General features: G+C 33.7%; 1 protein-coding gene across 1 annotated transcript; it reads right to left on the bottom strand.

Moving 5' to 3' along the window:
• On the bottom strand, positions 1-27,581 carry LOC111060190 (vacuolar protein sorting-associated protein 41 homolog). Its single transcript, XM_039419886.1, has 18 exons — positions 27,391-27,581; positions 26,313-26,498; positions 19,459-19,620; positions 18,157-18,280; positions 16,222-16,432; positions 14,950-14,980; positions 14,421-14,667; positions 11,345-11,450; positions 10,209-10,385; positions 9,405-9,692; positions 8,181-8,367; positions 6,766-6,964; positions 5,419-5,559; positions 4,235-4,371; positions 3,027-3,126; positions 1,821-1,865; positions 982-1,061; positions 1-250 (listed from the first exon to the last, which is right to left on the bottom strand). Exons 1-18 carry the CDS (start codon positions 27,418-27,420, stop codon positions 185-187), a joined length of 2,517 nt encoding a protein of 838 aa, XP_039275820.1. The 5' UTR covers positions 27,421-27,581; the 3' UTR covers positions 1-184.
• Positions 27,582-27,939: the final 358 nt, after the last annotated feature.

The raw sequence follows: 27,939 nt of genomic DNA, 5'->3' as shown, positions 1-27,939 counted from the left end.
TATTAACGAATAGAATAAGTTTTATAAAATAGTATATCATCAAATAAAAAAATCAACATGTAAATGTAATCTATGATGGCGTTATTATCACTATAGCGTATTCACATCAGAGTAAAATAAATTACTATACTTTGTACAATTATATATAATAATTAATAATGTTTCAAGATATAATTTTACTACTCTAATCGAAGGTCATGGCTGGATGACTAATATCAGACCTCTGCGATCTGCATATGGTACAACTCACCTGCGGAAAATGAAATTGCACGTTATTTTGGTTATTATTTGTTGAAAATCTAGTAAAACGTTTATTTGAAATTTATTTTTAAAACCTAAAGATGATGTGAAACATAGAAACTAGTAGTTTTAATTTTTGTGTTTTCAATCTATTATTTTATATTAAAAACTTTTTAAAAAAAGGTACTATAATGCTACTTAAATAAAAATTGCACGTATTTATCCAACAAAATTAAGAATAAACATTTTTGAACAGAATAAATACTTTTTGCCCTTGTCAACTTGAACAAGAAAATTAAATCCCATTTGAAACCGATTCAAATTAGTGAAAATTACAGAAAATCCGAAATCATTCGGTAGAAATCAAAGTGTATATGTACCGGCTTAAAATCAGTTAAAGATGATATATTTAATAAGGCATGATGAAAGAGTCTAGGTTCCATAAAGGAATTATCGTTGAAGATATAAGTCATAAAAAATCAACAATACCAATCTTCTGGATGAAATTTTTATTTTGGAAGTAAGAATGCTATAAAAACTTGGTATTATAAATAAAATTTAGAAATCTAAGTACCCTTTTAAAATTTTTCAATCACGACATGTTTCGGCTATATAATGCCATTATCATTTAAAAAAAAGATAGAACTTGGTATTGTATGTGATCTTGAAACTTGACTTTTCAAGTTTTCCAAGATGAGAATTCAATTAGGCCTATTGTAAAACAAAATAAATAACACTTACCACACCAAGTGCAGGTAGACATTGTTTATGAAATGAGTGATTGCAATAAAACATTAGAATATCATCAGCTTGGCTCAGATCTACAACAAAAACGAGCATAAATATTTTAGAATTTGAAATGCAGTTAGGGATTAGTATATTACATAAACAGATATGAGTGGTTATGGAGATAGAGAGAATTTTCATTCAAGACATATTCAGGAAATATCAGAATTTTATATTGCAAGAGAAATAGAAATGAATTTACCTTAAATTGGACAAGTGAGGTAAACAAGTAGTATGTTATCTTTTGCTAACACCTAATTATAATAAAATTAGTAGAATTGATGGTAATGTTGTGAAATCTCTCCATAATAAGAAAACAAAGATATTGTCAAATTTCACTATAATATTTTTTTAAAAACTTTAAAACAGTACCATGGTTTCACGTTTACCAACGCTGATGATGCGTTGGTAAATGTGAAACCATGGTACTGTTTTAAAGTTTTTAATAAATATCATAGTGTAATTTGACAATATCTTTGTTTTCTTATCACCTAATTATAACATTTCAAACTTAATTTCATAATCTAGATTCATAACAATATCATTAAGTGAAAAACAACATTATGCTGGAAATTTTTTACAAAATATAAAATGTAAGAAAGGAACAAAACATTTTCTGATTTCATCATTAAAGCCTGGATAGTACTTGAGTACTATATTTTAATTTAACTTTGAAACTAATGGTCTCTTCTGGAAAAACTGCTAATATGAACGCTTAAAACATACTTTCGGATATCTCTAGATAACAGTTACATTATTAGTAGTTATAGTCTTATTTTAGATGTTCAACTTACCTTTCATTATTATTTTTCGATGACAAGCACCACAATACTTTTCATCTGGAAAATAGTAATTTTTGAGCATTAGAACTGTAACTGCTTTCTATTACTAGTATAATGTACATTTATTTACAAGCATATTTTTTTATTACTAGTTGTATTTCTTATGTATGAGAAAAGTATGTATAATGTGGAACGTACATGTATCAAGTAGTCTCCCAAACTGCAGAGCTCAATTTATTGCGAACTACGGTACTGTAAGAATGGCAAGTTATTGCTGGCTTTGGTCAAAATTTAAAACTCATAATTCATAATTACTGCCTTCTATCAGCTATTCGCAACATTTACTAAAATATGGAAATGTGTTAAACTACAAAGAAATATAATAGAAATTCTACTTGATTGTAATAAATTTTAGTAAATATAATACAACTATGCCGTTGGTACTACTTTTGCCATTGGTACAGATGGAGAAGGTACATTTATACTCTATAGTACTACTTCATGGCGAAACTAAAACTATAATTATGCTAACTAAAAATTATTTTAATCACAAAATACATTACATTATTATGTTCCCAATATTGATGATATTAACAGATAATTTTTTTGATATCATGTTTTGCCACGAAAAGGGCAAAGGGGTGAGTCAATTACAAACAACAATAGGAATATGTTTTCAAAATCGGAAGTTCATTAGTCGAAGCGTACGATAGTTATTGTCGAACATATAAACAGTATCTTGGCTTCATGTTTCAAAACAAAGAACTCGCAATGTGTCGTTCAATAATGTGAATAAAATTATTTGAGCCACATTTAGTTAATAGTCTGATAAGAAAGTTCATTGATATCTATTACAGCTGATGATCGCCATAAAATTGAGAATTATATTATACAATAGAAATAATTTCTGTACAATAGAAATTATTATTTGTTCCTCATACTGTATTTATAAATATTAAGAACGGAAACAAATTTTAAAAGTCTTATTCAAAACTACCATTGTTTTATTTGAAATCTGAAATTGACTTTCTCGATGTAAAACTATTTCAAGATAGTACAAGTAATTTATATAACAGGTTGGCTTTTGTATAATAATGAGTGGATTTGACATTTGAAAGTTCATTAATATTTACAAATAATCGCTATAAGAATTGAAAATGATATATAGCCCATCATTTAATTATAGAAATAATTTGAAGATATAAAAGCATACAATACCGTCAACACAGGTCCCTCGTTGCTGCATTGAAACCAATCTGTTATGGAGATTAAAATAATCAGATACCACAATTTTCTTGCATCCTTCTTGGACGGATACCTGTAAGAGAAAAAATCCAATCACTAAAGACATAAGGTTTAAGAAGTATGTATCCGTAATTCACTATGGATTTTCGAGAAACATTTAATTTTCATCTATAGAGATATTTTGAAAATAAACACTTCACTTGAATGGGCTACTTTTACAAATTAAAACATGGAAACTTGTAGTACCCTTTATTATTTAAAATATTACAACGACTAGTTTTGACCATAACTTAGGTATTAAGTTAAAATATAATATTTAAAATAATAAAGGGTACTTCAAGTTCCCATATTGTTTTTATTAGATATTTTGAAGTTTCAGCACGACATTATCGGTACTAATCTTTAATATAGAAACATGAATATTCAAGACTAGAGCGCTATCACTTCCTTATATAAAATAAGAAAAAATTAAAACAAGCATAAGCTTTCAAAAGATTTGATACCGAATCAAACAATGGATAAAGAACTTGCGTAGCAGCCTAGAGATCCCGGGTTCAAGCCTAGTTACCACCAAAAGTTTTAAACCAGATCACTCCCGTGTTATCGGATGGGCATGTAGAACTGTCGCCCCGGCTGAAGTATAACAGTTGTAAGGCCCATTGATGGCTTCATCGATATATTCAGGCGGTACCTCACCCATAAAAAAACCAAACGAATTTACTTTCTACAGGGACAAAGATTTCACTAAGAACTCAGCCCTTTTGGTGAAGCAAAGCCATAATATAAAATTCTTAAGACAATTGCAAAGACACACGATTGAAAACAATTACAAGGAATACGATCGTTTCTTATTTACTTTTTATATATTTTTAGAAATGTTTATAGAATTGGTTCTAGATCTGTAAATGCACTACCTGCAGAGCTGCAGAGACACCACAAACAAACTACAAAAGAACACTTTTTTGTGTTTGAGAAAAGATTATTATTATCATAAATTTAAGACTCAGGAAAATACGAATGATACATTTTGAAATTTCACTCAATTTAGAACAAAGACGCAAATAAAACTGACATTTTCAGCTGCATAAAATATTTACTAATTAAGGATAAAACTAGCGATTAATTTATACAATTTTAAAAATTTATAAATATTTATTATAGTATTAAAATGGAAATCTTACCTGCAAATTGTAATCGGTAATTATTTTTACTAGCGAATTTTTCAAACCGGGAATTTGAAAGCCGTCCTGTATCCTCTGTATCAATATTCTTGGATCAACATATGTACCGATCCTTTGCAGAAGGAATGTTATGTACTCTGCAAAACAAATTGTTGAGCTAATAAGAAATAATAATTGTAATATGAGGGATTTGATAAAGCTTACAAAACAAAAATTTAATACTGAGTGAACGATAAATTCAAAGTTCCTTTGTAACAAAGTGGAACTATTCAATTTCACTGCCAACTCGAGACTCACTTTTGAAAATTCAGATTCGAAAAGTTTCCTTCAATACTTTTTGTTTCATGAGTACACTTTGTTCACACGTCAATGAATGTGCACTCCCATCAGAGTCAATGATAATCTCTGTATGTTCAACAGAGCAGAAATTCATTGGAAAGAATAGCGTAATACATGTATAAAACTCTTAGGCTGGGCGTACACCGGTTAGTCAAGACAAGACAAGACATGATCAGACACGTTTAGTCACAATACTTCACATAGTTGCTTATGAAGACATGTCTAATTGCAATGACTAATCAGTGTGATTTGCGTCATAAGCAACTATGTGAAGTATTGTGACTAAACGTGTCTGATCATGTCTTGTCTTGACTAACTGGTGTGCGCCTAGCCTTATGCTTTGCTCCATCAGTGATTTTTCTCAGACATCATCCGATCTCAATGATTTTTAGGAACGCCCTCAGCTCCATCTGCTTCTTCATGTGGAAGTCGTAAAATTAGATATCACTTCCTGAAGAATACAAGCTGGTTCTGATGCTAAATGAAGTGAAAGGCTTGGGTTATCTAAGGAAGCTCCACAGGAGAAAGCTCAACTATGCGCAATGCGTTAAAGATAGTTCTATTTGATAAGTCAATAAATGTTATTTAGTTATCAATGATGCAATTCTCATATGCCTCATATACGAGATCTAATGGAGCCTTAGACTACAACTACACGTATTTACAGTTACTATTGGATATATTGTTTTGAATTTGAATTTATTTTTATTTGCCAAATACAAAATAAAGCTTTACAGAAAATAAATATAAGCTACTGCACTTAACTAGAATATATACAAAGATATGTATACAAGTACACATATATCGATGTATGAAGAATGAGTATCGATAATGGTGTGACTCACCAGGAACCTTTAATGAATGATTGATAAGATCTTCCCATAAGTCCTCATCATCATGCTCTTTACAGAAGTTGATCGCTTGCTCGATATCCTTCAGTTCCTTTATTATCAAATCGAGAGCTTCTTTGGTATTTCCAATACGACCTGTGATGAAATACAATACAAATTTTAAATAAACAAACCAACACGATTTTTTATAATCTTCCCACATAAATATTTTTAAATGAATTTTCGGGAATAGAGGAGAGGATTTAAAGCTCTGCCGATAATTTAACTAATGAATGTTTACTAACTTTAGGTTGACAGAATTTTTAATCCCTGAATCATAAGGGTAGATTATCAAAAAATATTATTGGAAGGTTTGTAACTACGGTTATGAGTTGGCTCACAAACCGATTGTTCATATAACAAATGTGAGATATCGGCATTTATTTATATTATCAAGAAACAAAAGTATGGAAAGTTGTTCGTAAGTTATCAGTCAATATTGATATAGCAACTTCAAACTCTTAGACTTAAAAATTGTCATGATTCAATAATTTTCCAAGTAATCTCAATGAAGTAAAAATTCAATGGAGTCACCCTAAACTAAACTGAAAGCTGTGTAAAGTTGAAAATATAATTAATTTTTTTAGTTCTTGTTTCCAGAGACATGAAGTTTTATATATCATTATTGATAATACAAATTGCATATAATTTGTAATCTACAAAGAATTGCTATTTTTAAAAATTGCTATTAAAGAATTTTCAATAGATTGTATCACTCATCCGTTCGAATAAATTAACTGAGTACACTTAACAACGATAAGATTGATAAATAAGGGCCGGTTTCCAAGCTTGGGATTTGGCCAAGTTCTAGACTTTAAACAGCTGGAGTCAGAAAATTGGCTTTCCGAAACGGGGCGTAGTCGTAGTCATAGTCAAAGTAACGATTAAATTAAATTTCGAAAAACTAGAAAATTGAAAACAAAATCAAATGAAGAGAAAATAATGTAAAGTTTCAGCTATTTTGATTTTTTTAGGAATGTTTCATTTTGTCAAGGAAAAACTTTTCCAATTATAGAAATGAGAAAATAAAGATTTATTTTGCTGCAACTATTTACTACGAGTACGCCCCGTTTCGGAATTTCTGACTCCAGCTGTTAAAATTCTAGAACTTACCTGAATCCCGAGCTCGGAAACCGGCTCTTAGTGTATTATCATCATGGCCAATACCATTTGCAAATATTATATTTCTTTCTTTTTGTTCGAGCAAAGGAGCAGAACTCCTGCAGCATACGACACGTCAAAATTTTGTAGAGGTCAACATTACTGATATACAATCATGAGATACATAAACAAGGTACAGACCTAGTAGGTAGACCATTTCGGGGTTGTAGCGGCGCTGCTTGCAAATGTTGAGCGCCTCCTGGATGGGGTAGTGGTCACTGCGCCTGAGCAGAGGTAACAGCTTCTCGCGGGCAAAGTCCGCGTACAGCCTCACCAGAATACTGTGGTACTTCCGCGACTGCACCTTCATGTCGCGCTTCTCCTCCAGTGCATCCAAATACTGCACAACAAACAAGTTATATACTCACTTTTATTTCAAGGGCTACTTGAAGTACTTTCAAAAACTTGAAAATGGCTCATAAAGAGTTGAAACTAGTCGTGTTGTGATAAAATAAAAGGTTACTTGATATATTGTTTCAATTTTTATATGTTATATTTTGTTTGAGATAGAATAAATTATCCTTTATTTATGAGATAAATAATCATCCAGTACCGTTTAATATTTCATTTCAATAGTAGTAGTAGCCTTTTAAAGTAAAAGTGAATATATTTAGTTGAGATATTTCCATTTATATAATACATGCAATGTATATGCAAATACAATTATATGCAAATGTATAACGAGCTGTTGTGACCCGCGCTCCGGAAGAGTCACAAATTGAATACATTTGTTTCAATTATTAAAATAGGTAATCAATTGATTAATAAATATGGAAACAGACCTATAACCATCCTCGATTAATTAAAGATCTTTATGCAAAATTTCATGTTAGCTTAATCAGTTTAGTAGTTAGTTCAGTAGTGATGATGTGTCAAACATGTATTTCTTATCCCGTACATGTTAATTCCTATTCCTTCCTTTATAATATTATATCGGTATTTACATTTTATTACATTCTAATTCATTTATAGAACCACAAATAATATACAATGATCCGGAAAGAATAACAGACTGAGCCCAAAACTTTCCCCCCGGATTCCACATAGCTGAATTTTTTCAACAAATCGGGTTGTGTTCACTCCAGTCTACTCGCAGCTTGGTTCCAAAGAGAGGCGATTTGAAATAACGAAAACTCCTATATGAATGGGGAGACCGCAAAGGCTCAACTTGATTGACCAACAAAACGAATTCAATGGCTAAGTAAAGGATGGACGAGTTGTGTTTACTGTAAGATTATTGTTTACCATTATCATATAAGATATTTTTTAATATTGTGTTTTTATCTCATTGTTTATTATTGTTTTTACAGTTTAATGGTCACAAATTACTCAAAAGGAAGCCAAATGATATAGTGGAACACGGGAACAGTATCCTCTTTATAAATTACAATCAATTCGCTTCATTATGGCATTTCTATTATTTATAACATTTATACCAAAACTATCACTGAGAAGCACCCTACTGTATATGGTATACCATAAAATTTTGGATATAATCAATTTTTATCCTAACTGTTACTCTCTAGATAATTCAATTATTAATTGGCAATACTTACAAGAAACAGGAACATTTTATTGTTCTGCAAACGAGCTACTACAACATCGGGAGATACTCGTTCTTTTTCGAGTAACATCGTAACTGCTCGTGAAGAATCCAACTCCATCAGGCCTTCTATTTTGTCATGTATAACATCGTAAAGCGAATACTGATGAATAAGATCAAAAACTCCAATATTTTTCAATCTGAAACCAAATAAATAGATGAAGAAGCCAAATATTGTTTGCATAAATTAAGCAATAGCGATATCGATATTTCTTAATGCCCATTGGCATAATATTAACTGAATACAACAATTGAATCCATTTCACAAAGCAAATATTTATCTTGTCATGGTTGATGACCAAACTGGATCACAGGAGTTTGACGCCAAGAAATAACTCGCCACATAATTGGGTATTGTTTTTTAATATTTAACATTTGGTGAGAATAATAAAATGTTATTTTGAATAATAGTATACCGTAATTGAAAATGATATACCGGTATAACCATTTTTAATGTAATTCTTCTTTTCTTCTATTGGTGAGAATGAATATGAAAGGACACAACTTAGACTGCTGGATGGACGAATGATGGGGACGAGAAAGAGAGGAAGACGAGAACGAGATGGATAAATGATGTCATCTGCGTGTGCTGGGCGTATCCAACAACTGGCGGCAAAGATCCCAGAGAAGAGACGATTGGAGGCATTGTGTTGAGGAGGCCAAGGTCCACCCAGGACTGTAGAGCCAACTAAAGTAAAGTAAGTTCTTTTTTTCTGTTCAAAAGCGACTCCTCATTGCACACGGATTAATCGTACAAACAAGGAGTTATTCATTTGTACTCATATTGATATTACTTTACTTTTTTATTTACACTTGCAAATTGTAATTATGTTTATACTTCATCATGTAATGTATTTATTTTTGAATAAATTGAAATGAACTCATAAACCTTACGGACAGCTTGTTCTCTGTCTTCCCATTCGATCAATGCTATAAAAAAACCTGACATGATATTTGGGTGAGATCCGATTCTTTAAAATATCAAGTATTATAAGATCTATTTCAGTGTTTTGAGAAAATAATACGTATTGAATCGTTCGCATTAACTTTGAATAGATTGAAGAGACATCAAGGGTCATGACTTCAACTATACAAATATTTTTCATGCCACTAAATAACGTTTCTTTATCAAAAGACAAAGTATTCTAACATGAGAGAATAAGAAAACAATACTCACTTCAAGTACATAGCCAGCGATTTAGAATATTGTCCATCATGTGAATAAAGTATCGCTAAAGCTTCCAAAAATATAGCACGATGTGAAGTTTCGCCAACTAAAAATATCTCCATCACAGCATTGATCACAGCAGGCACATTGTATAACTTTGGAGACCATTCCTTGACAACACTCAAGAAACCCTGAAATTTAACAAATACAAAAGTTATGAAAAATACATAAGTTATGAAACCAAGTGAATGGAGTAAAACATTTTGGTAGTTCATTATATTTCGACATACCGGTAGTCTAATAACATTTGCTTGATTTTCTTGGGGCGGAGTTGAAAAAGGATAGATATGCTCTTTCTAATGACAGACAAGGATAGCAAATCAATGTTAATCAGATGCTGGCTTTATAACCTGAACCTCACTTTAGATTTCCAAACCTATTTGGATTGAACATTTCAAGATAATTCTGCAGATCTATTGTTGGATTGAAGTTTTATAGAATTGAATCTAGTGAGACTTTTTCATTCTAGCTTGTTCAGTGTTTTCACTCAACAGAACACCACATTCTTACCAAGTTGAAAATTTTCCAATAGAGATCAGTCTGATATATATATTTATAAGTATACAATACCCGAAACCGTTCGTAAAATGATACTAGTGATTCTATAATAATTATAATAAAACTAACAAGTAGCCTTATAGAAATATAAGAAAAGCCCTAAGAAAAATATGGAAAAACCAAGTATATCCTAGTTTCTTGATCTTATAATGAATTACACAAAAGAGATGGCGGAAAATATTCATAATTTTCTACGTGAAACTCGATTTCAATGAGTGATTACCTAATATCTTAACACATAGTTTAGCTGCTTGATGATATTTGTTGAGCGAGAGTAGATGGTCCAGATAGGAACGGCCAACACTCAGAATGGTATGTCGCATCAAGCTTCCACTGTTGCTTGTAACAGCTTCCATTGCTGCTTCAAATTTACTGCGAACAACAAATTTAAAATATCAAATTTATTTATTCAATCATTCAGAATTAAACAACTTCTAGGAAAGTACTACCCATACTTAGACCCAGGAGAAGGTGGCTGCAGGATGTCGAAGGAGATCTGAATAGAATGGGGATTCGTGGATGGAGAAGGATGGCGAATGACCGGAACGAGTGGAGGCGAGTGACGGAGGAAGCCAAGGCCCACCCAGGGCTGTAGTGCTAAGAAACAACAACAACAAGGAAAGTACCACAGGCTAAAGCCCAAAACAGTTCCAATTCTAATTTATAAGACAGTTAAAATGTAACTACAATAATAGTTTAGTTTTATAGTTTATATAATAATTTCACATTTTTTAGCTACTCCAATTTACAATCAAAAACACACATTTCAAATTAAAAAAATATTCAAAAATTAATCAAATCAATCACAAACAATTAAAAAAGTCTAAACTTTGGAGAAACAAGAAAATATTGAGACCAAGAAATCAAATAGTTGATCCTGTTAACTAACTAGTAATTGCATTTTGAAATAGACAGTGAATAATGTAGCCTACACACACATATTTTCATATATTGTAACACTTATTCATCAGAAATCATCGATAGTGATTTCTTAATCTTGCTACCCGATTTTCAAAGTTTTGTAAATAAGTATTTGTCTATAATATGGTGAGAAAGGGATAACTACATCTAGGATGATTTCTAAATGACAAGGGTTGTGCGTATCTTCTTCAAAAATACTTTATACCGTATTTAAGGAACATGATTACTTCTCCTCCCTTACAATATATGTGTCAATACGTTAATAGGATTAGTAAGTCAAGAAACTGAAAAATACTGGATGATAGACTTCCTTCAGTTTAACATTTACAATGGGAGAGAATTCAAGTTTAAATTGTTTCAATTCGAGATGTGTTTATAGAGTAATGTAACAATGAGCAATGAGCACCCACCAATGTTCCAACAGCCAGTCGACTCTGTCATCAGCATTGTAAGGACTAGCTAGGATGATGTCTTTCGGGCTGACAACCACAAACTGGTTCTCTTCAACAAGGCACTCTAAAATAAACAAAAACCAAGGAGACATTAAATTTATCTGCATTTCAAACTACCGCTCATGATTTCAAACTTCATCAAATTTGGCAAAATAGCAAATAAATTGATTACTTTGTTGCATATCCATACTTTTTCACTATAAAATTAAACTTCTATTTTAAAAAAACACTTATGGAGTGAAAATGCACTTACATTGGTAGTGACGATCGTTTCGACCTGTTGTTGGTCATCATCAGACTGTGGGAATTTACTCTAATAGTGTTTTTTAAAAATAAACATGAGTGTTTTTTTAATTCAAATAAATTGAAAAAATGGGTTATTGAGGGAAACATGGGTGGTTTTGGTGGGAGGATGAAAAATTGCAAAGACAAGAATGATGTTTCTATTATCTTAATAAGTACAGTTGGTTTGAAATTCTGAAAGTCTAAGGGCCGGTTTCCGAGCTCGGGATTTGGCTAAGTTCTAGACTTTAAACAGCTGGAGTCAGAAAATTGGCCTTCCGAAATGGGGCGTAGTCGTAGTCATTGTCATAGTCACGTTTGAATAATTTCGAAAACTAGAATACTGAACACAAAATAGAATAAAGAGAAAATAGTGTAAAGTTTAAGCTATTTTGAATTATTTAGAAATGTTTAATTTCGTCAAGGTAAAACGTTTCCAATTATAGAAATGAGAAAATAAAGATTGTTATAAAAACTGCGACTACGCCCCGTTTCGGAAAGCCAATTTTCTGACTCCAGCTGTTTAAAGTCTACAACTTTGCTAAATCCCGAGCTCGGAAACCGGCCCTGTAAGGCCTTCAGGAATTGATAGACCCGTGTTGACTGAGAGATGGTTAGATGAAAGATTTGAATAAATATATGATTACATTATTTATTTATTCACTACTTATCAAGTGTGTAAATGTCCAATCCCTTAAGTAGGGCTTAATTTTTTTCTGCCAATCACTACCAAATAGGTATTCACTTATTCAGAGAGTAAGGTCCAATTCCTAAGCGACGACTCTAGGCGCGCTGTAATAACGGCTGTACTCTATTGCTGTATATTATTGTAGTTTATATTCATGTCGACTACCGAACCTGAGCCAATGGCTGCAGTATGTGGTGATCTTATAGGAATTCCTACTGAAAAAAAATCACTAGTCAGCTGTTAGAGAGCATCTCAGTTTGTCAAAATCTCAGTTCGTCTAGTTCCCGTTTAAAATATCAATGCCGGCCACCACATACGGCGGCCATTTTTTTGTAGGCGCAGGTCCGGTATATAGGAAGTCCTGCTATAGCCTACAATAATTACAGCAACAAAACAGCCGTTAATACAGCGCGGCTGGAATCTTCACTTGGAAATTAGACATTTACACATCTAGTGAATACCTAGATAGTAGTCGTTGGCAGACAAATGTAAGCGCTACTTTAGGAATCGTACCTAAATGCATACCTAGATGGTAGTCGTTGGCAGAATAGTGCTGGTACCCGCGCAACGTGAGACTGTCGGTGGATGCGTCGAGAAAGGTGTCGGCTGCACGCGGCTCGATCACGTGCAACTGCGGTCGCTGCGGCTCTCCCCCCTCCCCGTCACCCCCATCCTGGCACCAGCCCAGCACCACTAGCTGGTCGCCCAGCGGCGCCACGCCGCAGATCACAAACTCCGTCTGGAATGTACACACTGCAACCCACACACAACACTTCAAAAATAATTTCACCTATAACTATTTCTAATACGGCACTACCAAAACAACTAAAGATGAATTAGTGAAAACTATTCTCAACAATTTGGGCTAGACCATATTCAGCGTTTTCTCAAGCGTTTTCAGACGATGTTTTTAGTCAGCAGGGCATGTAGCTCTTCGATTGACTGATTGGGTTGTCGCCCGGAAAAACGCTTAATGAGGTCTGCCCTTATTATCAATATGGACTAACGGTTAACGGCAAAAGAAAATCTTCTCTGTATGTTCATCCATAATACGATTTCACTTCCAAAGATTTCAAATGAGGCACTATCAACAAAAGACAAATTTGTAAAATCTAATCTCAACAATAATTATCATTAATAGGTACTAACGTTTATAACGGCAAACAAACCTTCTCTGTATTAAACTATGATACAAACGTATTATAAAAATGATGCAACTTTGAACTTTTGCTACATTTATTTTGCTCAGTTGATGAGTCTTAGTGTGGCCACTAACGATAGGACAAATGTGTTGAACATGTGTGTACACACATGTCATCATAAATTGTTGTGCATCACAGCGAAAGGCTTCAAACATTTTTTTAGGTTAGGTTTTTGTATTTTCGATTTTTTATGCTTATTTTTTCTCCGCTGATCTATTTGCGGTTGAATTATTTTTGTATAATTATAATTTGTAATTTCCCAGTGATTTATTTATTGTTATTAGTTGTTTATTCCATGTTAGAAGCTGCTGTCAAACAGCTATTTTTTCGAAGCCTCTCGCTGATGACACAACATGAATGACGAGCATGTCTGTGCACACATATTCAACATACTTCTCCTGTCGTTAGTTGCCACCCTACGCATTACTCTAGATGGTAGTCGTTGGCAGACAAATATAAGCCTACTTTAGGAATTGACCTAAGTGCATACCTAGATGGTAGTCGTTGGCAGACAAATATAAGCCTACTTTAGGAATTGACCTAAGTGCATACCTAGATGGTAGTCGTTGGCAGACAAATATAAGCCTACTTTAGGAATTGACCTAAGTGCATACCTAGATGGTAGTCGTTGGCAGACAAATATAAGCCTACTTTAGGAATTGACCTAAGTGCATACCTAGATGGTAGTCGTTGGCAGACAAATATAAGCCTACTTTAGGAATTGACCTAAGTGCATACCTAGATGGTAGTCGTTGGCAGACAAATATAAGCCTACTTTAGGAATTGACCTAAGTGCATACCTAGATGGTAGTCGTTGGCAGACAAATATAAGCCTACTTTAGGAATTGACCTAAGTGCATACCTAGATGGTAGTCGTTGGCAGAATAGTGCTGGTACCCGCGCAGCGTGAGACTGTCGGTGGATGCGTCGAGAAAGGTGTCGGCTGCACGCGGCTCGATCACGTGCAACTGCGGTCGCTGCGGCTCTCCCCCCTCCCCGTCACCCCCATCCTGGCACCAGCCCAGCACCACCAGCTGGTCGCCCAGCGGCGCCACTCCACAGATCACAAACTCCGTCTGGAATGTGCACACTGCAACCCACACACAACACTTCAAAAATAATTTCACCTATAACTATTTCTAATACGGCACTACCAAAACAACTAAAGATGAATTAGTGAAAACTATTCTCAACAATTTGGGCTAGACCATATTCAGCGTTTTCTCAAGCGTTTTCAGACGATGTTTTTAGTCAGCAGGGCATGTAGCTCTTTGATTGACTGATTGGGTTGTCGCCCGGAAAAACGCTTAATGAGGTCTGACCCTTATTATCAATATGGACTAACGGTTAACTACTAAAGAAAATCTTCTCTGTATGTTCATCCATAATACGATTTCACTTCCAACGATTTCAAATGAGGCACTATCAACAAAAGACAAATTTGTAAAATCTAATCTCAACAATAATTATTATTAATAGGTACTAACGTTTATAACGGCAAAACAAGCCTTCTCTGTATTGAACTATGTAACAAACGTATTATAAAAATGATGCAACTTTGAACTTTTGCTACTGTATTTTCCTCAGTTGATGAATCTTAGGGTGGCCACTAAAGATAGGACAAATGTGTTGAACATGTGTGTACACACATGTCATCATACATTGTTGTGCATCACAGCGAAAGGCTTCAAACATTTTTTTAGGTTAGGTTTTTGTATTTTCGATTTTTTATGCTTATTTTTTCTCCGCTGACCTATTTGCGGTTGAATTATTTTTGTATCATTATAATTTGTAATTTCCCAGTGATTTATTCATTCTTATAACACAAGGAATAAATCGAATCTGAGGAATGAGTACTGCTCTTACAAATCCAGCCATATGAATTTTAAGGCCTTTTGAATAAAGATTAATAACCATTTACCACCAAATGTTCGAGGTTTGACGGTCAGGGAATTTAAACTAAGAATTAAGAATTGTTTTTATAGTGTGGATGAATATTTCAATGTTAACATGGAGTCTATCTAGATTTTTAGGTAATTGCTATTGTTGTATGATCTCTAATATAGTTGACGTGGCCGATACAAATTGCAAAGTGTTTGTCTGTGGCAATAAATTGATTTTATTATTTAATTAATTGAGAAGTAATTTGTGGATCTCGATAATCTTAGAATTGTGCATTTTTTGCCTCTGAAGTACTGCTAGGAGATTGGATACTTTTGCCAAGTTGCAAAGGAGTTTCAGCTTTGTTCTACAACTCTTGCATGTAAATCGGGGACTATAATCATGGTATATTACATTCAAATAAGTGGGAGAAGATTAGGGATCTTGAAGAGGGACACACAACTTGGCCAGTTCCGATTTTCATAATCAATGTTTCCTTCTCTTAATCCATTAGATTCAGAGACAGCATTCTAAAACTTTTTAAGAGGATGATACTCTTACATGAGATGATATTTCTCTCTTGATTTTTCTTTCGCTTTGATTAAAAAATTCGGATGTCTACAAACATTGATTTGTTATTTGAGAACAAATATTGATTGTTATTCTTGATTTGATTTGTTATTTGTTTTGTAAATAATTTGTTATTCTTTGCCAAAAAACATTTTTGCGATAGATTCAATCTTTATAGCTTTAAAAGCATAATTGAGTAAGGAATGCTTTACTTTGACGTTCTTGTCCATTTGATCAATCCAAGCGAACATCGAGCATTCAAGTCGTAGATTCTAACGCCGAGATTGGTGGTCCAGGCAATGAGAAAGCCATTTGGACTCCAGCGAATGTTTTGAACACCACCCTCGCTCTTCGCTTCACTCAGGATTGTTGATTTGAACCGCGAGAAGAATGCTTTCTCGTGAAGAACCAGCCTTTCATCTCCTGCAACCAACAGAATAAGAACATTTATAAATTTTCACGTGAAGTGGAAAATTATGTGATCTATCCAGATATGAACTGATACAAAGTTTTGTAAATCAAAACATCATAAATATCTGAACAAAGTGAGGGTGTAATTTAGATACTTCAAAGAATGAATTACAAACTTTTCAAAATACGAATTAAGGTCAAACATTTCAGCAAATATTTTTTCTGTTGTTGACGATAATGATAATGTTCAATAAGTACTAGCAATTCTAGTAATTTTCAAGCCATATTGATCCAAAGAAAATAAAATATGGCATATTTCACTAATCAATCAATTCGATTTTTGTCAAAATACACGGCAATTAGAAATTGAATATAATAAATCCCAATTCGATAAATGTAATACAATTTATCAATAGAGGAAACATTAAAATAACATACAAATACGTTAGATCTTCCTCAACAAATATTGACAATTGAATTTGAAAATAGCTTATCAGTCATATCCGAGAAATGTAATACAATTAACCAATAGAGGAATCATTAAAATAACATACAGATCAATGTGCTTGATCTTTACATTAGACCTTTTTCAACAAATATCGGCAATTTAATTTGAAAATAGATTGTCAGTCTCTGACAAGGTGCTGAGCTGATCACGAAGAGCCTGTTTCCATGTGTCCTCTACATTACATGCAGTACAACTAATTTCTAATGAATGTTGCTTTTCATGCAGAATAAAGAATAATGTACGAGGTGTAACTATTAAATAACGGGACTGACGTGCAGTGAAACGAGTGCGCATGCGCCAACCAACAGTTGTTTAGTTTGAGACTTCCTCTTCAGAATGCAATTAGTCTCGTTTCTGTAAACAACTTCTTTGAGTCATACACTTCATTTATGTTAGTGTTGTTATTTTGTTTTGCCGGAAAAATGGTTAGTGTAAAAAAAGAGCAAGGAATTGTTATTAAATTTCACTTCAAACTTGGAAACCCAGCTACTAAAACTTACAATTTACTAAAATAAGTGTATGGCAGTGAATGTTTATCGCGGACTCGTGTTTTTGAATGGTTTCCAAGATGATCGAAAAGATGTTGAAGATGATTCGCGCTCAGGTCGTCCTTCATCATCAAATACGGATGTCAATGATGTCGAAAAAGTTGCTAATTTGGTCGTCGATTATTTCGTGCAGTTGCTGAATCTGTAGGCGAACTCGACGTGAAAGAATAAGTAAAAACGACCTGAAACGTGGAAGGACAAATCATGGAATTTGCACCAAGACAATGCGCCAGCTCATTCCACGTTATCTGTTAAGCGGTTCCTGACCAAGTACAGCATCCCAGTGTAGGAACATCCGCCTTTATCACCAGACCTAACATCATGTGACTTTTATCTTTTTTTTCAAGGTAAAATCTGCATTGAAAGGTACAAGATTTGAATCTTTAGAAGCTGTTCAAGAGAAAGGGGCAAGAGTCCTGAAAGAGTTCACAGAAGATGACTGTTTCCAACAATGGAACGTTGTATGGATATAGAAAGGATGTATATTGAAGGTGATAATGAGTAATTATGTATCAAATAAAAAAGGAAATGTTTTACATTATCAGTCCTGTTATTTTATAGCTACACCTCGTATGTAATTTTTCAATTAAATTCGTGATTAAATTAGTGTTATCATTCAGAATAATGTGTTAGTCTCTCTAACATAGAGAATGATGAATAGAAGAGTAATAATTTCTGACCAGTAACAAAACGAGATCCTGAACGTGGTTGGTAGTAGAGCGGGTCGATAGCCACGCAACGCACCAATCGAGGCACTTCCATGTTGAAACTATCCTCAACATTATCAAGTCCATAAACAAATACCTGCAAAATACCATAAAAAACAATTAATGATGAAGCTATTTGAACAGGTTAGTAAAATTGATAGTACATTACATTTTAATATTGTTTGAGCTGCATAGAACAACCTCCTTGAAGCTGCTAAACAGCGTTTATCAACTGAAACTATCCAATAGTTCTCTAGATTTGTTACGAGATTCGATACTTTATTCATTCATCAGAACAGATTCATAACTTTCTAAATGAATCGATTGTAAAATGGTTCCAATAGATTTATGAGATAAAAAGATCAACTGAATCGCTAATTGCAGAAGGGATCAAGTCCAGTTTTCATAATTTTACAGGAGAGACAAAAAACTTATTCAAACCTGAATCTAAACCTGTAGTAAACGATATATTTAAAACGTCGTCATTACAATGCTTTCAGTTGGACATGTATCCTTCCTACAGTAAACTATGTATCTTACATTAAATAGTTGATTTTTAGATAGTTACTATCTTTCAACCTCAAGTTGAAATTTTTGGAGCATTAGTTTATTATGTGATTAGAAATTCAGTAATTTATTTTTTCAACTTGACCCTCCGATTTTCTATGTAAGGTAAACAATTAAAATATTTGTTCTAACGTAACATTAGCAATTAAATTCAATCTTCTATGTTATAGTGAATTAATGAATAATCTCTATTCTATCTGCTGTAAATAGTTTCCTTGCATTATTATCAACACCACAGAATAATATGTTTTCTGAAAATATAAATTGTTGAGAAACAGCATTGAGAGTCTACAAGCTGAAACAATGCCTATAAAAAGCAGTAATAACAAATTGAGTTAGAACTGAAAAATGAGAGTAGTAGATCTATCTACATCACAGGATTTCCAAAAATTATGAATAAATGATCGTTGTGCATTAGGCCTATCTCATTTGTTGTGTGTGAAGTAGAAGTTCATAGGCTACATAATACTGAATACAATCTATACTGGCAGAAAGAGGCATACTATAAATGTGATACTCCTTCAATTGATTGTGAATTGGAATAAATAAAATTTGAAATTGAAATCCATCCCATTATTGACGCACAAATCAATAATGAATTCAGGATATGTTTATTAATACAGACGCTACACGCTATTAATACAGAGACTAATAATTAGACTGAGAATTATGCTTACCATGAGCTGAATATTTTAATGGAACACTCACCTTACCATCATCCGAACAAGTAGCTACATGTTCGCCTTTGGCATCCATACTAATTTGATTGACAGAAACTGAATGAGAACGAAGCGTGACGCCTGATTGTGATTTGTTACCCTGGTGATCCAGCAGGTACACTGAGCCCCAACGTGTTCCAACGCAGATGAACTGAAATTAAAAGGAACACAATTAATATCTCACAACGTTCTAAATGCATGTGCATATCAGAAAATATGGAAAATTATTTTTATGTTGGCAGTTTGAATGGTATACGTCATACTTACTCAAGATACAAAAGGTAGTCTACATAAATTGTGATGGTTTCCAACACAGTTCGATTAGACCAAAAAAATATCAGAAATTATTCATACTAATTTATTGAACCTGTGTTTGGAATAATAACTAACATTCTTGGAGTCTCTGCCGAATGAGAAACATATTATAGTTTAGTGGAAAATCGCAATTTGAGTTTCACAGAGTAGAAGAGGTTAATCACCTTAATTGGAGGTTAATAGGAGGAAGAGTTAATCACCTTTAATGGGTGACTATAAAGAGATAGCTATGAGTTGATAAATTAACAGATTTAAGGCTGTTTGGCACACTTTTTTTATTCAAATTGGATAATCTTTTTCAATATAATTGTTAAAATCATTGTAAGAGTGAGAAAAAGTGGCAACTGAAATTTTTAAGTGGTCTAATAAGCGAGTTATGGGTTGTTAAAGTGCTAATTTTCCAGATTCCGTTTTCTTTCCAGATCATAAACGGTTTCGACTATATTAACAGAACATCTCTTAAAAATTCAAAAAATGTATCTTTCCAAACTAAAACATTTTATTCCCCATATCGTTCATAAATAAAAAGTAACATAGTTTTTGTAAATTCGATAACTTGTTTATTTTGGCATAAATCGCGAAAAAACGCATATTAGAACAAATTTAATGATGTACTGAATGTATTAAAAAACTCCAATGGAAAATTCGATACCGTTTATGATCTGGGAGGGAAACGTAGTTAGCACTTCAACAACCCATAACTCGCTTATTAGACCACTTGAAAATTTCAGTTGCCACTTCTTCTCACTCCTATAATGATCTTAACAATTATATTGAAAAATATTATCCAATTTAAATAATAAAAAAGTGTACCGAACAGTCTTAGACGATATCTGGTTAATTTAGCAACTTCATCTACCGCTTATCACAAAAGTTGACATGAAATTGATAGATAGATAGATAAAGAATTTATTTTTCACTTCAAAAAACAATACAAAATAAGATAAAATTAAAATACAATATCATTCGTCAACAATCAATACCATAGTTCATAATAATCCGAAAATTCTTAGGCATAGCCGAAGCCGTCAGCCGGAGTTGATAGTTATTTAATCTATATCTCATCCTTATCTTCTAGTTTTTGTCAAAGTTCTCACAGTAGGCTACAGAGTGAACGGGCTACACAATGTCATGCGATAGCACTCAATAAACTTTATAAGGCAACTGGGAAGTTAGCACTAAATATCAGTCACTCATAGCACAGTAGTCCGTCTATGCTTGGAATCTTATCATTTTCAGTTCATTTGAGAAACCTGAATCATTATTATAGGCCTAGAGATGAACTACACATTGATACAAAGTAAATTATTCTTACTTATTAATCGAACATACAAATAATTCTTCATGAAATGAAGTGATACAATGATAATTTGAACTCATTTGAACAATAAATAATCATCTTCAATAATAAACCGATGAACTCAATCATACATGTCCAGAGCTATATGTACAGTTTTCGGTTTGGGAACAATATTTACAATGAGATATTTATTTTCTATTATCCACAAGTATTATTATAGTACAGCTATTCTTAGAAATTAAATTCATCCACAAGGAGCTTTCTATAGCTCAATGTTACATTCACATATCCCGATAGACTTTTCCAGTTTTTACCATTTAAATACTCTTGAACCATTTCATCCGTTATCACCGAGCTTCCAAATCATTTTACTCGGTACTCTGATAGCACCTTACATTTTCCTATAAAATGATAAATGTCTTCAATTTCTTGACTATTACATAGTGAACAAATATAGCTGTTTTCCCCCCTATCTACTCTAAAATTCAAGGGCAATAATGACCCTCTCGCTCTGAAAATTATGTTAATCATCCTTCTTTTATTTGAGTCGTTTAAATAATCTTTCATAACTGCGTTATTGGTTCTTAACGTATAATATATTTGATGAAACTGAGAATTTGAAGCTTTCTCCCACCAAGTTCCCAGTACATTACGGCGAATTTTATCAATTATATTGTCGCACGTCATCCCCCACCGATCTGGCTGAGTTATAGGGTCCACCCATCCCTCATTAAATTGATTAAATAATTGTTTCCATTCACTACACCAGCCACTATTACTCTGTACCACTAAGCCTGTTAATATTTTAGGGAATCTATGGTCAGGTAATGCAAGTGCTTTTAATATGTATTTGAAATGCATTTTTAGGGTCTGTAGCCACATAATATCCCTCCCGCTTTCTAAATATAGAATATAGTTGGACGTATTCTGCGGTAACCCGAACATTCGTTTCATGAAAAATCTATTGAAACATTCTACATCCTCCCTACGTTGACACCCCCACACCTGACCAGCATACGTGATAGTTGTTCTACTCACTGTCTCAAAAACTTGCCATTTAGTGGATAACGGTACATCTTCGCTGCCTATAAACTTCCGCCATAAACTATTAATACCGTATCTTGCTGATGTTAGCTTACTTGAAAAATGTTTGCTGAGGGACAAAGTGGGAGTGAACGTAACCTCTAGATATTTATACTCATTTACAATTTGAATGGGATCCTCACCATAGTACCATTTTTCATTTCGACTTAATCTACCTCCTTTCCTAAAAACCATAATCTTAGATTTATCTTTGTTTAATACTAAGTTCCATCGAAAACAGTACTGTTGCAGCCTATTTATCATACTTTGTAACTCCCTAATATTATCAGAAAATATCGCTAAATCATCTGCATAAAGAAGGGAATTAATTTTAGAGTTCCCCACCCTCAATCCTCCACCTACACATTCACAAATATCATGCGTGAAAATCGAGAACAAAATTGGAGAGAGTAGGCAGCCCTGTTTCAATCCGCTCTCAAATCTAATACTCCTTGTTAACCCGTTTTCACACCATACAGAGGAGGACGCGTTTCTATATAAAGCTCTAATCATTCCTACGAATTTACTGGAGATTCCTATCTCAAGAAGTCTATAGAACAGTGCTTCTCTGTCTGTAAAGTCATAAGCAGCTTGGAAGTCAATGAAAAAACAGTATATTTTTTTACGCTGTACAGTAGTGAAATAGTTTATTAAGCTATGCAGGACAAAAATGTTATCTACGGCAGAATACCCTACTCTAAAACCCGCCTGATTCTCGGAGATAATTTTTCTCATTCTAACCCAATCCTCCAATCTTTTTAATAGTATTCCTACAAATACTTTATAAACGGAATTTGTGAACGATATGGTTATTAGGATTCTTGGTGTCGCCTTTTTTATGTAAGGGAAATATTATTGATTTATTAAAAGACTCAGGGGACGTACACTCATCATAAGTTCTGTTGAAAAATACATACAATAACGCCTTGAATTCTAATGGTGCTTTTTTGTAAAATTCAGGAGGGATCCTATCCTCTCCTGGCGCTTTTCCGTTTTTAAGCCTTTTCAGGGATATATCTATCTCATCATAACTAATTATCCTATCAAGCGCATCACTATTGATAAGTGGTTCAGCATACATTATTGGTCCACTTGATCTTTCAGGTGTGTATAACCGTTTAAAACTATATATCCACTCATCTGCACTAATATTAGGATTTTTTTTACTGAATTCCTTTCAGTTTGCGTACTATCTCCCAAAACATTTTAGAATCTTTAACAGTAGCAAGTTTATTTTTTAAATCGTTCCAGTAATATTCCTTTTTAGTTTTACATAAAGCCTTATATTCTTTTGTTATTCGCACATAGTCATCTCTAACGTCAACGGAATTAGTTTTCTGGAATAATCTAAGAAATGAGAACATGCGTGCTCTCATATTCTCACATTCTCTATCGTACCAGTCGTTCTTTTTAAATCTATTCCTCATTGATTTAGGGACATTTTTGAAATTAGCTGTGTTGTAAATGAGTTGCCTCAATATACTACCGGCCTCGTTGATGCTGTCAGGGAGATTATTGACATTCCTACAATTAGCAGCCAGCTTTTCCGTAAAGCCAGTATTATTTAGACAACTCACCGATAACTTCGGAGCAAGTGGCATCAAATTATTTTCGTTATCGTTACGATAATCACTCAATAGACAAACGCATATTGGCAAGTGGTCAGAGAAACTTACAGGTATAACATTCAGTTTTTTTACTAAATTCAAGCATTCCAAACTTACACAGCATATATCAATAACTGATGCCCCTCTACTTCCTACGAATGTGAGCTCCCCCGCCTCATCACCTATAGATCTACCATTTAAAATAGCCAAATTAAACTCTTCACAGAAATTCATTAACTTTTTCCCCTTCCTATTAACAGTTTTATCCTTAGTTACGATCATGAGATATTATATTTGAGAGATTTAACGTTAACTCTAACGGTACATTCTGAGATTCTCCTACTCGCCCATTCATATCTCCCGCAAGAATAATGTTATCTGTATTATCTAGTGTCGACATAAACTCATACAACGCACAGTAATCCCATTCCCATTCCTCGTCTGACCCACCACTCAGATAAACTGGTACAATTATCACATTTTTATCAGATAATATAACTACATTCCTACCAATTAAATTTTCTATTTTATGTTTTAACCCATTTCTAACTGCTATTAATTGGCCCTTCTTTGGCCTTCCATACCTTGGATCCCTTATCGCAAAATCCCAAACATAATCATATCCTTCAAGATACTTTTCAAAGAAAACATGATCTCCATTCTCTACAAATGTTTCTAATAAAATAAAACAATCATAATCTCTTAAGAAATTGAAAAAATCGAAAAGAAACTTACCACGCAGCCCACATACATTATAAACTAAAAAATCGATCTCACTTTTCGACTTTATTTTCTGACTGACGGCATTGGCTCAGTGTCCTTGATCACTCCCAGCTTCACTACGACGTTGATCGGCTCCCTTCAGCGCATTGACGACCGCCTCTGCGTCCTCTCCAAGAACATCACGTAGTTTTTCCTCCCCGTCCTGGTTCCCTGATTTCAACGTTCCTTCTCTATCAATTTCAAATGAGACGTTGCGGATAGTAAGACGGTCATGGTTTATAAATACTTTTTCTTGTGTCGTACCCTCATGATTTCCTTTTTCATTACGAACAGTTTTGCCCTGGCTTTTCTGGTCTCTGAGGAAAAATCCTTGTGAACAAAAAACCCTGTTCCCTTGAGCTTTTTCGCATTATTTAGGATATGTGTCAAATCGGCGTTGTCGGGAAAGTTTGCGATGAGTGGGCCTCCATCCCTCGCTGGACCTAGAGGATGGGCCCGGTTAATCCACACATCCGGTCTCGCTCCCAAAAACTGGATACAGAAATTTTTCACCACGTTTACTGCATTGAATGTATTCACATTGAATTTTAGTCCTTTAAAAATCAAATTGTTCCGTCTACTTCTATCTTCCAAGCCAATAACCCGTTTCAAAAGCACTTTGTTTGTGTCCGAAAGCTGAGAAATTTGTTGCTTCAGATTTTTATTTTCGTTCAATACTTCATCCACTAATGTTTTTATCGATGCCACTGAGCTTTCAAAGTCTTTCAAAGTTTTTTCAGTTTACCATCTATATTCGATGATAGGCGACTTTCTAACTCCTTTAATAATTTTTTCATGGTCTCTTCATCGATCCCCATTGCTGAATTGGATGATTTCTTTTTATGAGAATGTCCTTCGACCTCGGGCGAACTTGTTGACCGGATCCTCTTTGATGAAGCTGTGGGTCAACAGTAGCTTTTTATGTCCGTCTGCATACCACTACAGATTCAGCATACTCACAATATATTCACAATACACACGTTAGTCAACACGATTTATATAGAAACTCGTATAACTTTAACTGAATACGCGAAAAGTTCAGATTTACTAAATTATTAACTGAATTCAAGACTGATCAAGTAAACCGGCACAAAGTAACTTCGACTCGAAAAATCAGATAAGCGGAGCAAACAAGATAGACGTCTGTCCTGCTCGGCGTTCACTACTCAACTCGAAATTGATATATCTAGCCAAGCTAAATTCATAATAAATATTGTTGCTTTAATCAATTGACGCTTTAGGCAATATGCTCCTGTGAAATTGGTTTTGATGTTTAAAGCTGTTTACAGAATTATTCGTCCGCAAAAATATATGCGGTATATAAATTGACTACGGGTGGGATGGAACATTAGACCCTCATTTTCAGAATCATACACGTTGGGACTGCGCCATCAATTTTGAAAACCAAATTAATTGAATTCTACCTAAGGGTCATTAGATATTTGAGCGGCGAAGGTATCTTCAAGCTTGAGATTGTTGCATTTAAAGCAACAATCCTAACATATAAAATAGGTTTATGTATAACCCTAAAAAAATGTAAAATGTATATGTTGAATGTATAAAACCTAAAAAATTGACAATTAAAATTCCACAATTTGTGAATTAAAAATTGTTAAAATGTTCAGAACATACCGTTCTCCTATGTTTCGACCCATTTTAATTAAGTGCATAATTTTCAACACTCTCAAGTTTGAAGCTATCTTCGCCACTCCTCTATGCTGTGACCCTAAGAGTGTCATATTTTCAGAAAGGAGAGAAAAAGGATAAATATCTCACTTTAGGATGGAGAGCAACACAGCTAGCAGCATCCTTGAATAATATATTGGCGAGATCATGCGTCATCCGGGTGTACTTGAGTTTCGGCTCCACTTCCTCCGACAGTGAGTCTTCATCATCATCATCACCGTCGTCTTCTTCTTCCGCCTCTTCTTCCTTCTTGCCATTACAATCAATATTTTGTTCCTGTAAAATAATCATTAATATTATAAAATAGTATGCACTTTTTGAGCTGTCTCAGGAGAATGAGGAGATAAGAAGAGCTCTGAACATGGAAAGCATAAGAGGAAAGATAGAAAGTATGAGACTACGCTCGTTTGGACTTGTAAAGAGAATGGGAGAGGATCGGCTGCTAAAGAAAATGGAAGAGATGAGGATTGAAGTCACGAGACCAAGAGGGTTAGTTACCGCGACGACTATGAAAGACACAGTGGTCAACGAAATGGAGAAGAAAAAATACAGATGGCAACAGTTGAGGACGAGCGATGGTGGGAAGACCGAGGTAGATAAAGGTATGCTTTTTGCTGGAGAAGAGGTGGAGGATGTGGAATGTACCAGGATCTGGAAGTGATGTACCAGGAATCGTGCAGGATTCTAGTAACTTAATCACAGGTATATTATAAGTGACGGTTGTAGTCGCTCAGTTACTGAATGCTACAGCTGCTAGCAACTGAGCGGCTAGAATCGCACTAATCGCAGTAGACTAGGTACCTATTGTAGATTCTTTGCTTAGGAATTGGACCTTTAGTTATTAAACTATAATAATTACTTACAAATCAATGGTTATGATAAAACAACCTTTGAATCTACCTTCAAAATATAGACCTATATGTATATAGGCCTAAAATTTATTTGTGTAATTCTGCTATAACCTAAATGTTAGCACCATTTAGCCTATCAACACTATCTATACTTTAAGCAAAACAATTAGCTCATCATTCAATAAAAAGGAATTCATATATCTCCAAATAATGAGTTGGTATAGTTGAAGATAAACAATTAGGAAAGAATGATTCTAATACCAGCAAATATTTAAATGCAGCCTTAGTCTACCTAAATAATAAAAATATTTACTCACAGCTTTTGCAGAAGTATCATGATTCTCCATTACTAATACTAATAAACGCCTCTATTTTAATCACTGTATCTAGAAAGACCGTAACATAATAATGCTAGTTTATCAATTAATTGAAATATTCAAAATTATACACGATGACATAATGAAGAACGAAAAATTTGAGGTTGGGTTGGAAATTTGAGATAAGGCTATTGTGTTTGTGTCTGTTCTCGTTGTGAACCAACCCACCAACATCGATAGCATAATAGTCGACATAATTAATGAATGTTGAAAGTGGAGATCTCAATAACGATATTTTGAAATTTGTATAAATGAGATTTAGAGCTGAGAAATCATTGTTTTTTACTTCTTATTTTATTAACATAAATATGTATTCGAAAAGTTCAACTGCGATAAGCAATGTTTGTTTCTCTTGTTTCGATATCGGGAGTTGATAATACCGAGCATCGATATTTTGAATTTATGATAACGATATTGTCTAGATGATCTATCGATTAGAACTACTATCGATACTTGCCTTATGATATTCCATCTCTACTATAGTGAGGT

The sequence above is a fragment of the Nilaparvata lugens genome, chromosome 1 (genome assembly GCF_014356525.2).
Source record: "Nilaparvata lugens isolate BPH chromosome 1, ASM1435652v1, whole genome shotgun sequence".
NCBI classification, from domain to species: domain Eukaryota; kingdom Metazoa; phylum Arthropoda; class Insecta; order Hemiptera; family Delphacidae; genus Nilaparvata; species Nilaparvata lugens.
Note: the sequence above shows the minus strand (reverse complement) of the source record. Positions and strands in the feature narration are given on the sequence as shown.